This window comes from Nematolebias whitei, chromosome 6 (genome assembly GCF_014905685.2).
Source record: "Nematolebias whitei isolate Nwh7 chromosome 6, NemWhi1, whole genome shotgun sequence".
Taxonomy (NCBI): Eukaryota; Metazoa; Chordata; class Actinopteri; order Cyprinodontiformes; family Rivulidae; genus Nematolebias; species Nematolebias whitei.
Genome location: NC_056503.1, coordinates 48,820,606 through 48,835,054, shown reverse-complemented (window position 1 = coordinate 48,835,054; position 14,449 = coordinate 48,820,606). Strand labels below are relative to the sequence as shown.

At 45.6% G+C, this 14,449-nt stretch overlaps 1 protein-coding gene across 1 annotated transcript; it reads left to right on the top strand.

Annotated features, from left to right (window-relative positions):
- The first annotated feature begins 2,847 nt into the window (after positions 1–2,847).
- On the top strand, positions 2,848–6,626 carry LOC119411030 (aldehyde dehydrogenase family 3 member A2-like). Its single transcript, XM_037677953.1, has 3 exons — positions 2,848–2,852; positions 6,129–6,286; positions 6,378–6,626. Exons 2-3 carry the CDS (start codon positions 6,131–6,133, stop codon positions 6,624–6,626), a joined length of 405 nt encoding a protein of 134 aa, XP_037533881.1. The 5' UTR covers positions 2,848–2,852; positions 6,129–6,130.
- The last annotated feature ends 7,823 nt before the right edge of the window (positions 6,627–14,449 follow it).

Below are 14,449 nucleotides of genomic sequence, written 5' to 3'. Positions count from 1 at the left end.
ATACTTCCAGAAAGCATCGTCAGTGAACACAATCCACCGTGCCATCCGCCGTTGCCAGCTGAAACTCTACAGTGCAAAGAGGAAGCCATTTCTAAGCAAGCTCCACAAGCTCAGACGTTTGCACTGGGCCAGGGGTCATTTAAAATGGAGTGTGGCAAAATGGAAGACTGTTCTGTGTCAGATGAGTCACGATTTGAAGTTCTTTATGGAACACTGGGACGCCATGTCATCCGGACCAGAGAGGACAAGGATAGCCCAAGTTGTTATCAACGCTCCGTTCAGAAGCCTGCATCACTGATGGTATGGGGTTGCATGAGCGCTTGTGGCATGGGCAGCTTGCATGTCTGGAAAGGCACCATTAATGCAGAGAACTATGTTCAGGTTCTAGAACAACATGTGCTCCCATCTAGACGTCATCTCTTTCAGGGAAGACCCTGCAATCTGCGGCTCTGGAGCCACATGCGACTCTTAGTTCCTCTGCAGCGGCTCTTTCAAGGTTTGACCAAAACGGACAAACCTGGAACCTAGAACTAGATCTGCATAGTTCATTGTTTAAATTTACATCCTTCCATCTATCCATCCATTATCTTTTACCTGCTTCTTCCTTTTCGGGTCACGGGGGTCACTGGTGCCCAAATTCAGCTCTGATAACAGATAATCCTATTATATACTTTATATTGCTTTATTATTGAATATTTGCCACCCTAGTTATCACTTTATGTTTATATTTCTTATAGTAATAATTTAATTAATAGCTTTTTGTATTGTTATTTCTGAAACACAGCAAATAAATCACCCCAAGCTGGATATCTGTCTCCGTGCTTTTTAATGGGACACACCTTCATACGTTGCTGCTCTAAACCAGATCATTTCCTGGAGAACACCAGAAACCCTCTCCTTTTCAACTCTCTATCACTTCATCCAGATCTTTCCAAGATGTGTCGTTCTCCTCCACATCACATCCAACCTGTGGAGCATAGCCACTGACAACAGTTAGCATCAGGCCTTCTACTTCTACCTTCAGACCCATCACCCTATCTGACACTCTTTTCACCTCTACTACATTCTTTGCCAACTCCTCCTTCAGGACCAGCCCTACTCCATTTCTCTTTCTATCCACACCATGATAAAACAGTTTGAACCCTGCTCCAATGCTGCGAGCCTTGCTGCTCTTCCACTTGGTCTCTTGGTAGTGTAGCTGCACTCGCGCAGAGACATGTAGGAGGAGATGTATGAAGGCAGCAGACTAAGAAGTGATTTAAAGATGAAAATGTACCAGTCTGCGTGAAGTTAATGATGTCCAGTTAACCAGTGAATACTGGGTGCAGTGGTGGGTTTTAGAGCCCCTCTCTCAGTTTTTATTGCTTTACTTTTTGCAGTCAAAAGATTACAGTGTTTTAATGTAAAACCACTGGGAGCTATCTTCTAAGAGTGAATTTATTGTTAATAATTGACACTGTAACAAGTTTGAGGTCTTCTGGACTGAATATGGCAGCACAATGGCTCAGTGGTTAGCACTGTTGACTCACAGCAAGAAGGTCTTGGGTTCAATCCCCGGTTGGATCTGGGGTCTTTCTGTGTGGAGTTTGCATGTTCTTCTCGTGCATGCGTGGGTTTTCTCCGGGTACTCCGGTTTCCTCCCACAGATCAAAAACATGCATAAGTCTGCCCAGGCCTCCTTTGCAAAAGAGATCTGTGATCTCAATGGGATTTGCCTGGTTAAATAAAGGTCAATAATAATTCTTCTTTGTTGATTCTTTAACTAAGAAGAATCAGTCCAGAAGACTAGATCAAACCGTTAGATAAATGTAAAATCCAGTTATTCTAACTGGATGGTTGTGGATGCATCAGGACAGTTGAGCCTCTGGTTTCACAGTTTCTAGTGTTATTAATCTGATTTGTAATTCTCCCCCCACAGAGACACAGCCAGGCCTGTACCCCATACAACAATAGCTTTGTCTCCATCACACAATGTGGTGTTGTCTAGGAAATCTACCCTCCATTTAATTACCCAACATGCTTCACTCCCACAGCTAAATGGCCTCTTTTGTTTAGGCGCAGCCCACCATTGTTGTTGTTGACACACACACTTGTGTCCACGTGGAACAATAAAACTGTCTGTTCTCGTGCTGCTCGCAGGAGTACGAGGCTGAGTGGTTGATGCTGGCGCTCTGGTTTTTGACCTCATGCTGCTGCAAGGAATTATGGGATTTAAGCCCAGTAGATAATACAAACATTGTCTTGGTTCAAACCACTTAACATTTGCAATGTTGTTCTTTTTCTTTAAAAAATATTGGCTGTGCATCAACTTTGTAACACTTTAAGCTCTTGTTGGAACTGAATTACTTTTAGTTCAGTTGCAACATTATTAATAAAATGTCTTGGTTGATATGAGTTCAACGTTTCCTTTTTCTAACAAACAAACAAGATGATTTGTTTCTAAATGAAGTGTCGGCGTAGGCGTGGCGAACATCACAATGATTTGATCATGTTTGATGGTGACTGATGGTATTTTATTCCATTTTGTCAGTTTTTAAGTAGAAAAGCACGTTCTCTTGACATTTCTTAAAACAATAAAAACTATACGTTGATAGAGTGGGATATGATTGAAACATTGTAATTTATGCCACCTACACTGATGTAAAGTTGTTATAAAGAACCAGCAGCTCATCAGTGAAGGCTGAAGTAACAACCAGCTGCACCGAACAAGGTCCAAATATTAAACTCAGCTGGGGTGGGAGGTGGGCTGTACTGGTTATAGTGGGTTGAATGAAGCTCCTGGTCACAGTGTGTGAAACCTGCCTAGTAAACTGATCCCAGAGCTGAGGGGAAGGATAAACGCACACAAAGAGGTGAGTCGCTCAGTAATCTGAGCTACTTTAAGATCAGCTGCAGGAATATTTAGCATTGGACGTGTTTCACTCCAGTTGTTCTGAAGTGAGGTAAGACTTGTCATATTCATGTTCATTGTTAGTGCTCCATTTGTCAATTTGTGTTTGGAACGCACACTTCAACATTATGAAGGTAACTGTACTCTACATGCACGTTTGTAACGACTGCAGCTGTACCCAGATATAAAATCGGAGGAGAACAGATGGCTCAGAATGAATGTACAGTATTTATTTACAAGTGGTAAATTGTACAAACCAGGGACGGAGCTGGAACCCTGAAGAGATGATTCGTGGTCTGTTGGCAGGGGTAATAATGTTCCTGTTGATCTTTCTGACAATGGAGATGGGAGTCAGTAGTGGGGAGAGCTGACCCAAATGGTTCCAGGTGAACACCTGAACAATGACAGGCAAATTGTAGGACGGCGTGGAGGCAGCCGAGGAGGCACAGAGGAGCTCAAGGTCCAGGAGGATTCAGGAAGGACGTCAGGGATTAGTCGCTGGAGGCACGGACAGAATATAAAGTCATTAACGTTTAGTTTCAGACAGGAGGAAAAGGCTGGAACAGAGCTACCACTGACAGGAAATGCTCCAGCGCCGGCTGAACGTCTTCCTTTAACGCTCCTCATGATCATCAAGTCGATGATCCACATGGTGAAGATGATTAGAGTCTGTGGGTTCAGGACCTGGCAGAGCAGAACTCCACAACATTACTGGCCATACGTCTTATAATGTACATTAAAAAAAACTAAAAATAAATAAATTTCAGGAGCACAGGTCTGTTGGTGTAAATTTGAATTTGAGGACATGGTACAATGAAAGAACCAGCGTGTTTTGGAAGAGCTGCATGTCGTACGTCTCCTTTTATGCCAGTTTTAAAGTAAAATAATCCTGTGATGAAACAATGACAGCAGTTTGTTCAAATATTCCAAATACTCTTATGTGCAAACGTAATATAAAAAAACTTTATAATTATTGTCATTCGGTGCACGACGTACAGTTGAACAAAATGCTGTTTCATTTCTCTACAGCAGTGTAGGAGAGCATTATTTCAATTAATCTTATAGACTTTGGTGTTTTGTTTGACTGTGGAGTGGTGGTGCAGAGGTTAGAGAAGGTGGGCCTGTGAGCAGAAGATCACTCGTTTAACTCCCGGTACCAACAACATCAAAATGTGGGTGGGATAGGTGAAACACCTGCCTCCACCCTCATTTGTCCCACCCTGGGCCCTTGAGCAAGGCCCTGAACCCCCACCATCTGCTCCTCTGGGTGCCCTAGATGCAGCTCTCTGCTCCACACCGAGGGCTGTGGTTGAGTCAGGAGAAACATCTGGAGTAAAAATAATCACCAAGTCTTGGTGTGAGTCACGGTGACGACCCCTGAAGAAGGAGCAGCAGAAAGAAGAAGAAAAATGATAGACTTTGGTGTTTAGAGTAGAAGATGCAATTCTTGTGAGGACACAACAAGTAATGTTCAAATGTTGGTGAATGTTCCTAAAGACGTCCATGAGACATATGAGGCATTTAATGAAAGCATTCATGCGTTCTAGCTGCTTTTATTGTTACGTTTCTTTCTCCTTTTAATTATCAAACTGTTTTTCAATTGTAAAATAAAACAAAACAACTTAAATATGTATGAATCATTTGTGAATGTCCACTGTTGTCATCATCTTTGTTGAAACCAGGTCTCGCTTGTAAATGAGTCCTCGTGGCTCAATGGGACTAACCTGTTTAAATAAAGGTTGAATGAAAAAATGTACATATAACTACATCTATGTATATATGTAGATATACATATATGTATATATGTAGATATACATAGATGTAGATATACATATGACATCATGACATCCCAAAAAAAAAATAACCAGGAGGTCGAAGAAACAAGCAGGGAGGGCAGGAAACAGTATTTCAAACGTTTTTCGGACCGAGGGATTTTGTGAAAAAACAAAGAAGGTTAAACGTTGTCAGTGGGGACATGTACTTTGTAATTCAGACACGTGTTACCCTGTGTCGTGTCCTGTAGTGTGGATGAACCCAGGTTACAGACAGGACTCAGGAACTCAAGACTAAAATAAGCAAAAGGTCCAGTGATGGTCATTCAGCTCATATGGACAGATTATTTTTTGTGGAAAGACGTTTTGCCCTCTATCCAGAGGGCTTCATCAGTCTGAGGAGTCCCAAGTAAACCATTTTCCCCACTAAGCAGTACGCTCCTTTAGTGGACCAACCAGTTTGCTGGTGATAAGTTGGTTTCTGGGGGCTGTCCTGTCCCCTGTCCACTGACCATTATTGGATTTTGTACCTGGATGATAGAGCATGAACTTTGATAAAATAAAAGGGCTGACGTGGCAGAAAAACTGACATAAATGAAGAGGAGACAAGAGGGAGACAGGAGCATGACGTCATACAGGACAATCCATGGACAGGGGGACAACAAGGAAACAGAATATAGAGACACTAACGAGGGGATAAAGACAAACACCTGGGGAAGGACAGCAGGTGACAGAAGCAGGAGCTGATCACAAGAGGGTGAAATCACTGAGGAGAGCAGGAGAGATGACACAAATCACACACAGATCCTCTCACCCTGAGTGTTTAGAGGATGTAATACGGTTTATTCCATTTCAAAAACTAAACGAAGTCTGGAAAAATGTAAAGATGAATAAAGGCAGACGGCCGACCTCATGATCCTCTGAATGATAAACAGGAAGTACCACATGTTTACCTGTACCAAGGTAACTGCAGGTAAATCCTCCATTTTCTGTCATAAATACAGTGCATGCTTAAAGGTTTAATTAAAGGTTAACGCTGAAAGCTAGTTGTGTTTTAGTTTGTGTGTTTTTATGTAGATATATGTTGTAATTTGTGGTTGCGTAAGTTTAGTCTTTGTTTGTTATGATCCTTTAAAAGTCCTGTTTGTGACTGAGCTCCTCGTTTACGGCCGTACCGCCCTGAACACGTCCACTTTGGTCTGGTCTCCGAAGCTAACCTGGTTAGTACCTGGATGGGAGACCTCCTGGGAATACCAGGTGCCGTAAGCTTTTGCACTTCTCAAAAACTACACCATGGGGTGTGTTGTTCAAGTCAAGAGCCACTGTCAGTGCTGGGGGGCTAAGCACCCCTAAAGGTCAGATCTTAGAATCGCCCCTGCTTTACATCCAGATCTATGTAAAAGGTGTTACATTTTTTTGGTGTAATTTTAAACCTACAAGTCATAAAATAATGAAATATGATGCAGGTATGGAGAGACAGATGTTACAGCGGGCCAGGGAAGCCTTCTTCAGTGGCCGAGCTCGACCTCTGGAATTCCGAGTGCAGCAGCTCCATGCTCTGCAGAGGATGCTCACAGAGAAAGAGAAGGATATCTCCACTGCTCTGAGACAAGACATCAACAGGGTGAGGGCTCTGTCATAGAGCACGTTGTTGACTCATGCATGCAGTCGACTTTTTTATTTCTTATGCAACAAATGTATTGGGTTTCCCACAGAATCAGTATGACACACCACTTCTGGAACTTATTGGCATTGAGAATGATATCAAACTGGCCATAGAGAAGCTTTCGGACTGGGCAGCTCCTCGACCTGTAGAAAAGAACCTCCTCACTTTATCAGATGAGGTTTATATTCAGCCAGAGCCTCTGGGAGTGGTCCTCATCATTGGAGCCTGGAACTACCCCTGGGCTCTCACTTTACTGCCACTTGTTGGAGCTATTGCAGCAGGTAATCATTTTTATTGATACTAATAGCATAACATAAATAATGCCTCCCATTTATTAAAGGATTCCATGGCATCAGCCAACATTTCTGCCAGTGTTTCGGAATAAAATAATTTTATCTTGGGATTTAATTGTGTGGTTTAACCTTGAATACACCATTATGCACAATTTCATGTATAATTATAAACAAATATATAATAGTTGAAGTTCAAGTAATAATAACAATGGTAATAATAATACATAAATATGTTACAAAATAAAATGCAAACAATATAGAAAAAAAACAGTTAATTCTAAAATGCCAATAATAAAAAGTTATCTCTCTAAAGAAGCCAGCGGTAGAAACAATCGACATTTACTGTGTCCTCTAGTAGTCTAAGTCTATATCAGCATAACAAGTCAACCCTAACTATAGGATTTATCAAAAAGGAAAGTCTTAAGTCCAATTTTAAAACTGGACAATGTGTCAGCCTCACGGACAGAAACTGGAAGTTGGTTCCACAAGAGAGGAGCCTGAGAACTGAAAGATCTTCCTCCCATTCTGCTTTTGGAAACTCTAGGAACCACAAGTAAACCTGCAGTCTGAGAGCGAAGTGCTCTGTTAGTAAAATATGGAACAATAAGATCTGTAATATAAGATGGAGCTAGGTTGTTGAGAGCTTTGTAGGTTAGAAGTAAGATTTTGAATTCAAATGAAGACATTTCTGTAAGTTTTTTTGGACTCCAAGAGAAAAAGATTTACAATAGTCCAGCCTGTCTGGCTCTCGCTCAAGGTGGCTGCTCCCTTCCTTCCCTCCCCCATTTTTCCTTCCTCCTGCTTCGCTCTCTGTGTATCTGAAGCGCCTGGTACACATCTCCCGAACATAAATCAAGATTATAGATCTGGTGACCCAGACTTTCAACGCGATCGACAAATTTTTTTCAACTAAACGACAAGGTCCTGGACAACCCACTTGTCCAGCTGAGACTCACGCTGTGGGGTACGTCATGGATCCGTAGGGAGTGTGGCAGTTGATGTGCCTCTCAGTCTTGTCTCAGGAGGATGCTGAAGACGTTTATATATTTGGATTTATGATAGCAGGGACTCTGCTTTTTGGCATCGGCGGGGCTCTGTTTTATTGAATTTTGAAGAAGACTTCGGCAGCAGTTTTGGCCATGACAAAGCTTCTGAGTCAGTGTGAAGGTTTGGTTCATGCTGTGAGTACTCAAAATCAGCTTATTTACAAGCTAAACTGTAAGGTGGAGGCGATTTATGAGAATCGCAGGTCACCTGCAGCTTCTGGGGCTCATCAGCGTGGTTGGAGCAAACTTGAAGGAGGCACATAACATGGATCAGTGGAATGGATTCCCATAAATCAGGCCATTTTTAACCAGAAAATCCAGAAGGACTCAAGGCTGATGAACAAAAATCTGTCTGCCTGAAGAAAATCAACAATTGAAGCTTATCTGAATCTGACTCCCTGTTTGGCCTCGAAGACTGGCTGAATATCAGATTTCTCCTGGGTCATGGGTAACCAGGGATAAAAGCTTCATCTATTGGTAGGAGAGCAGTCCCACAAAATAGATTCAGGGGGTAAGTCTCTGAAAAAGCACAAAGAGATCACAAGGTAGAATTTTCTTAGATATAATATCACTAGAAGGCTGGAATCACAAATATTGGTTGGCATGTAATGCTCCAGTAAGGAATGGAGCTCTTCTACAGACTCTTATACGCCTGAAGCTAGTTAGTGAGATGATCTCCAGCTGCTGCTCATTGGCACCACCCTGGAACTCAAGAACCTGCAAAGAGCTGAAAACCCTACAGGACCTTGCCCTCAAGAATAGTCTTTCAGTGCTCTTATATGTTTCTCAGGATGGGACTTGAAGATGTTGAGGCTTGGCTCAAGGATAAATGATCTGGGGATCCATGATTGTTCCTCAGGTCCATATCCCTCCCAGTCAACCAGGTACTGGAAACCACAACCCCAGTATCTCACATCTAGAATGTATCTCACTGTTAATGCAGGATAGTTATCCATGAGTTGGGGGGTGGGGGGTGGATAGAGGTTGGCCGGAGGGCCCAAGGGACTCTCAGAAATGGGCTTTATCTGGGAGAAGTGGAAAGTGTGATGATGTGCATTGATGATGTGCATATAGGCAGGTAGTCACAGTCTGAGAGCAGAGGGGTCTATCAGTTTAATAACGGGAAACGGTCCAATGAAACGAGGGGCAATCTTTTTAGGTGTGTCCTTAAGGGTTATGTCCTGAGTGAAAAGTCATACCTTCTGGCGGACCAGGTGAGAGGGGGCCACGGAACGATGATGATAAGCAAACCTCTTATTTTGTACTGCAGTATGAAGTAGACCGTCCTTGGTTTGTCACCAGATTCTCCAACAGCAGCAAAAGTCATGCTGGACAGAGGGAACAGACACAGTCTCTTGATGGGGGAACAGAGGTGGTGCATAACCCAGAGAGGCCTCAAGAGGTTACAGGCCAGTAACCAAAGATGTGTGAGTTGTGGGCATATTCAACCCAGATTAGATGTTTGCTCCATGAGGAGGGGTTTCTTCCACCACACACCTCAATGCAGTTTCCAACTCCTGATTGCATCTTTCAGATTGTCCATTGGACTGGGTATGGTATCCAGATGTGAGACCGGATGATGCCCCAAAGGCATTACATACCTGTGATATGAACTGGGGTCCGCGGTCCAACACCACATCAGAGGGCATTCCATCGATTCAAAACACGTTGGATGAGGAGTTGGGCAGTTTCAAAAACTGCTGTTGTGACCTGGCGCTATATAAATAAACTGAGTTGAATTGAGGGAACTTGACCAGGGGAATGGAATGGGCAGCCTTGGAGAACCTGTCAATCACAGTTAAAATAACAGTATTGCCCTCAGAAGGTGGTAAGCCAGTGATGAAGTCCAATGCAATGTGTGACCATGGACAACTGGGAGTGGGTAAGGACTGAAGTAGACCTGCAGGTGGTATGTTTCCACTCTTACTTGGAGCACAGGTTTTACAGGCAGCTACAAACTCCTTAATGTCCTGAATATGGGTAGGCCACCAAAAGTGTCTCTTGGCCAAAGCTAACACCCGGATGACAGGACAATTTATTTGTGTGGGCCTACTCTAGGACTCTGGCTCTTACTGTTGTAAGAACAATTTGTCCTTGGATCCGGTGCCTGGATATGGTTCTGACCTTTGAGCCTCTAAAATGTACAGTATTTTTCAATTGCCCATGTTAGAGAACCAACAACACAGGAAGAGGAAAGATACCCTCTTCGATCTTGACCCCATCAGAAGCAGAGACCTGTCGAGACAAGGCATCAGGTTTAAGGTTCTTGGAACTGGGTCTGTAGTTGAGAAAAGTTCAATCTTGCAAAAAATATTGACCATCTGACTTGTCTAGGATTCAGCCTCTTAGCATCTTGAATGTAGGTCAAGTTCTTATGATCAGTCCAGACGAGGAAAGGTATCTCAGTGCCCTCCAACCAAAGTCTCCATTACTCTAATGCTAATTTAATAGCAAGAAGTTCTTGCTCCCCACACTGTAGTTCTGTTCAGCTGTGGACAAGTGTCTGGAGAAGAAGGCGCAAGGGTGTACCTTATTATCTGTATGGTGTCTCTGTGACAGTACAGCCCCTACTTCGGTGTCGGAGGCATCCACTTCCAAGATAAATTGTCTCTTAGCATCAGGGTGATAAAGAATAGGAGCTGAAGAGAATTAATGTTTCAGTTTACCAAAAGCAACATCTACTTCAGAGGTCCATTTGAACAACCGCAGAGAGGAAGTAAGTTGAGTAAGGGGTGTTGCTACCCGAATGTAGTCCTTAATATATCGTCTGTAGAAGTTTGAGAACCCCAGGAAATGTTGCAGCTGCTTGCGAGTCTCAGGAATAGGTCAATCCACCATTGCCCTAGTCTTGTCAGGGTCTGTCCGATATTGTCCTCCTTCAAAGATACACCCGAGAAATGAAACGGAGGTAATGTGGTTCACACTTTTCAGCCTTGACAAATAATAGATTTTCAAGCTACAAGGAGATTTTATGACATGTGGTACATGAAGTGGAACAAAATTGTGTACTCAAGGTCCCAGTTACACCCAAAAATAGCAAAAACAAAGTATAAAAAAGTAACAGTATACAAGGATCTTAGATATACGCTAAACAATAATATTATAATATAAATAAGGTGTGACATCGGGAGTAGTGCCACTGGATTGGCAGACTGGGGTGATTGATCCCATCATCTTCAAAAAGTGGGATGGGAGGGTGTTCTCCATTTACAGGGACATCACTCTCCATAGCGTCCCACCAGAATGAAAAACACACCAGGGTGTCTTGATTCTAGAGCTATTTATTGTTTTGGCAAAGCCAAGTTTTCTTAAATTCATGTTTCTATCCAAGTTTTTACTTTTCATGTTAATGATAACGGTTTCAGTATAAAAAAACAGGAAGTGTAAGTTGACAGAGTTGCATTTATTTAGTGTTTAGTTTAATTTTTTTGTAGACTTAATATAGAGAATGGCTTTGTTTTAACATTTTCATTTTATACATTTTGTGAAATACTTAATGTAAAAAATAACATAAGAACAAAGATGCTGTGACCGTTACATCGTTTTTACAATTATAATCCAGTCTGACAAACATGTAATTTTTCTCCCCTCCACCATTCTCTGTGATTCTTGCTTATTGTGAGAAAACCATCTTACTGTTTCTCATGATATTCCACCTAACAACTCTCCCACTCTACATTTTCATCTTCCCACATGTTCTATGTCATATAGGCTTCGCCCTTTAAGGCTGTCGCTGATGGGTTTATCCCGTTATGCGCAAGCATCGTACTGAAAAAATTAGTCCACGCCCACCTGCTGTGTGGGCCCCACCCGATCCGTATAAATTACGTTAAGAGCGGGTAATCTGCTCCCAGTTTTTCTTCAGCAAGCATAATAAAACAAGAATAAACTGACCTTTTTCGTCGAGATGTCCAGCTCCAGCACCATCCGTTTGTGTCCCTCGTGCAAGACCGGCTACTTGCTTAGCTTCGACCGGCACGACACCTGCGAGGGATGCCTGGGTCCCCGCCACGTCGCTCGCGCTTCCTCCTGCCGCCTCTGTGACGAGCTTCCACCGGAGGAAAGACAGAGGAGAGCAGCCTTGTTTAAGGCTACCATCGAGGACTGCCTGTCCGTGGCGGGAGACTGTTCGCTGGACGACGCCATGGATTTCTTCGACGCCGGCTCTCGGAGTGAATCGGATGATTCCTCTGGGACCGGTGACGCTAGCAGCAGCCCCGACGCTCGTTCCCTCCCGGGGAGCGCAGTGTTGGAAAGAGGGAGGCCGAGCGGATGCTCGACTCCCCCGGGGTTTCCCGCTTCAGCGACCACATCGCTCCCTGCCGTGGGCGCGCTCCTCTCGGAGCTGCCCGCCATTATCCGGGAAGCTGCTAGCGTTAAGGGGCTCTCCGTCCCCTCACCCCCCCCCCGCTCAGATCGGATGATCTTGCGGGAAGGTTTGGCTCCACGCCGGCTCGCCGTCCTGATCCCATTTGGCCTCGTTTTCCAGCGGTGACAGCGTACTGGAACGAGGCCGCAGCCGGTCCTGGTAGGTTAAGGGCGCCCGTCTCCACTTACGCCCCCATCACCAGAGTGGAGGGGTTCACCGAGCGGGGCTTTCCCTCGGTACCCCCCCTTGAGCCAAGCCTCGCGGAAGCCTTCGGAGCGAAGATGTCCAGGCTGGAGAAGCGTCCCGTCCCTCCGGGGAAACACGACCAGGTGGCGACCGCGCTCTCCAACAGAGCCCACCAGTGTGCTTTTCAGGCGGCCGCGGCTAACAACAACGTGGCGCTGTTAGCATTTAGCATGTCGAAGAGGCTGGAGGCCTCAGGCCTGCCGGAGGAGACAAAGAGCTCCCTGTGTAAATCGGCAGACGCCGTCCTCAACATGTGCGCCGCTTCCACGGTTTGCCTGTCGAGGATTGCTTCATGGATGACGGTAATCCAACGCTCCATCTGGCTCCGTCACTCTCCATTGCTGCCGGAAAAGCTGCACAAGGACCTCATGGAGGGCCCCATCTCATCGGACGCGCTGTTCGGAAGCAGCTTGAAGACCATGCTGGCGAATTCCAAGCAGTCGGAGGAGATGTCGGAAGCGGTACGTCATCTCATCAAGCCGCGCGGCTCATCCCGTCCCCCAGCTCGCTGGAAGGATCGTCGAGAGCAGAGGCAGAAGCACCGACGCTCCACGGCAGCAGCAGCTTCGTCTCGCCCAGCTCCACCACCAGCCCCGCCCGCCAGAGACCACCCCTCCTCAGCCCGGCAGCCTGCACTTCAACGTTTCCCCAGAGATCGCCTGCAGACGGCGCTCGGGTCAAACAAACCGCAGAGCTCACGAGGGAGAAGGTTTAAGAAATGACGGTCTGCGGGGGATGTGTGTATGAACGAAACAGGAAGTGAAATAAATGATTTTTCAAAAATCAGAATGCCTGTTTTTAGCCAGTCTGTAAGTTCGGATGAGCTCACAGCCGCTACACACACATCCTCCACACAGAGAGAGCCGGTGGCATTTAATAAAGGTTTTTTAAACCCACCGCCGCTCCTTCACATGCCCAGACGCTCACGTGACACCACGGTAAGCGAAATATCTTGTTGTCAAACAGAACCGCACGATCACCACTCAAACGGTGTTAAACGCGCACCCGAGCGAGACAAGCAGCGTCCATCCAAACGGCACTGTGCCGATGATGCACGCACAGCTGCCCGGCGCTTACCGGCTCACATCGGGATAAATGTGGGACCGCAGGCCGGGTCCGGTGGAGGTCCCCGCTCTCAGCAAAAACAACACACGTTTTTCCTGAATAAACGCGAACAGCCGTCATCCATCGCGCCTCTGCGATCAGCAGCTCACGGCGACATAAGCGTGAGACAGCTGAATGAATCCAATGACGGGCCCCGCCCTCAGCGAGAGCGGCGCGCGTCCCTCCAGAGGAAACGTGCGCTCCCGCGAAGTTCACAACCTTCACTTCGACAGCACGGCGTTGATGACGTCACGCCCTCCACCTCTCAACGTTCGCACAGCGACGTTAAACGTGCAGCCTCTGGACGTCACCAGCTGACACACGCCTCGCCTCAGCGCACACCGCCCCGCCCGGACATGAAGGTTGGTCCGCGATCCAGTCACAGCGCACGGGCGCGCGCAGAACAGCCCTTTCGAGAAAGCCTCGCCTTGGGTCACGCGGAAAACATTTCCGCGACGCATGACGGCGGTCGAGGCTGAGGTTTGGATGACATCCGTTCAAAACACGGCACATCATTTAAACGCACGTCCACTCCACGAACGTCACGCAGAGTGGTTAAAAACATGCTCACCGGACAGATGGATGGACAGAGTGTTATGCAAGGGTTACACGCTGCAGTTTGCAACCCGACCCCCTCCGTTCGGAGGAGTTATAGAGACGGTCCTATCATCACCAGACCAAGTCTCAGCCTTAAATGCAGAAGTCCAGGAGCTTCTGATAAAGGGTGTAATCTCAAGAGTTCCCAACGAGGAGGAAAACACAGGGTTTTACTCACGCTACTTCCTGGTCCCCAAAAGGACCGGAGGGATGAGACCGATTCTGGATCTGTCAGCTTTCAACAAAGCGATCATGAACAGACCTTTTCACATGTTGACGAACAGACAGCTGTTGGACAACATCCAGAAAAACGACTGGTTTGTTTCCATCGATCTAAAAGATGCTTATTTTCACATACCAATCATCCCAAAACACAGAAAATTTCTGCGTTTCGCCTTTCAAGGGATGAAGTACCAGTACAACAGGCTGCCTTTCGGGTACTCCCTCGCACCTCGTACGTTCTCAA

What these genes read in the sequence shown, in the direction of transcription:
- LOC119411030 (XM_037677953.1), top strand. Translation starts at nt 6,131, where the DNA reads ATGGAGAGACAGATGTTACAGCGGGCCAGGGAAGCCTTCTTCAGTGGC. An exon ending in TGAGACAAGACATCAACAGG is followed by an intron (nt 6,287 to 6,377) that starts GTGAGGGCTCTG and finishes GGTTTCCCACAG; the next exon opens with AATCAGTATGACACACCACT.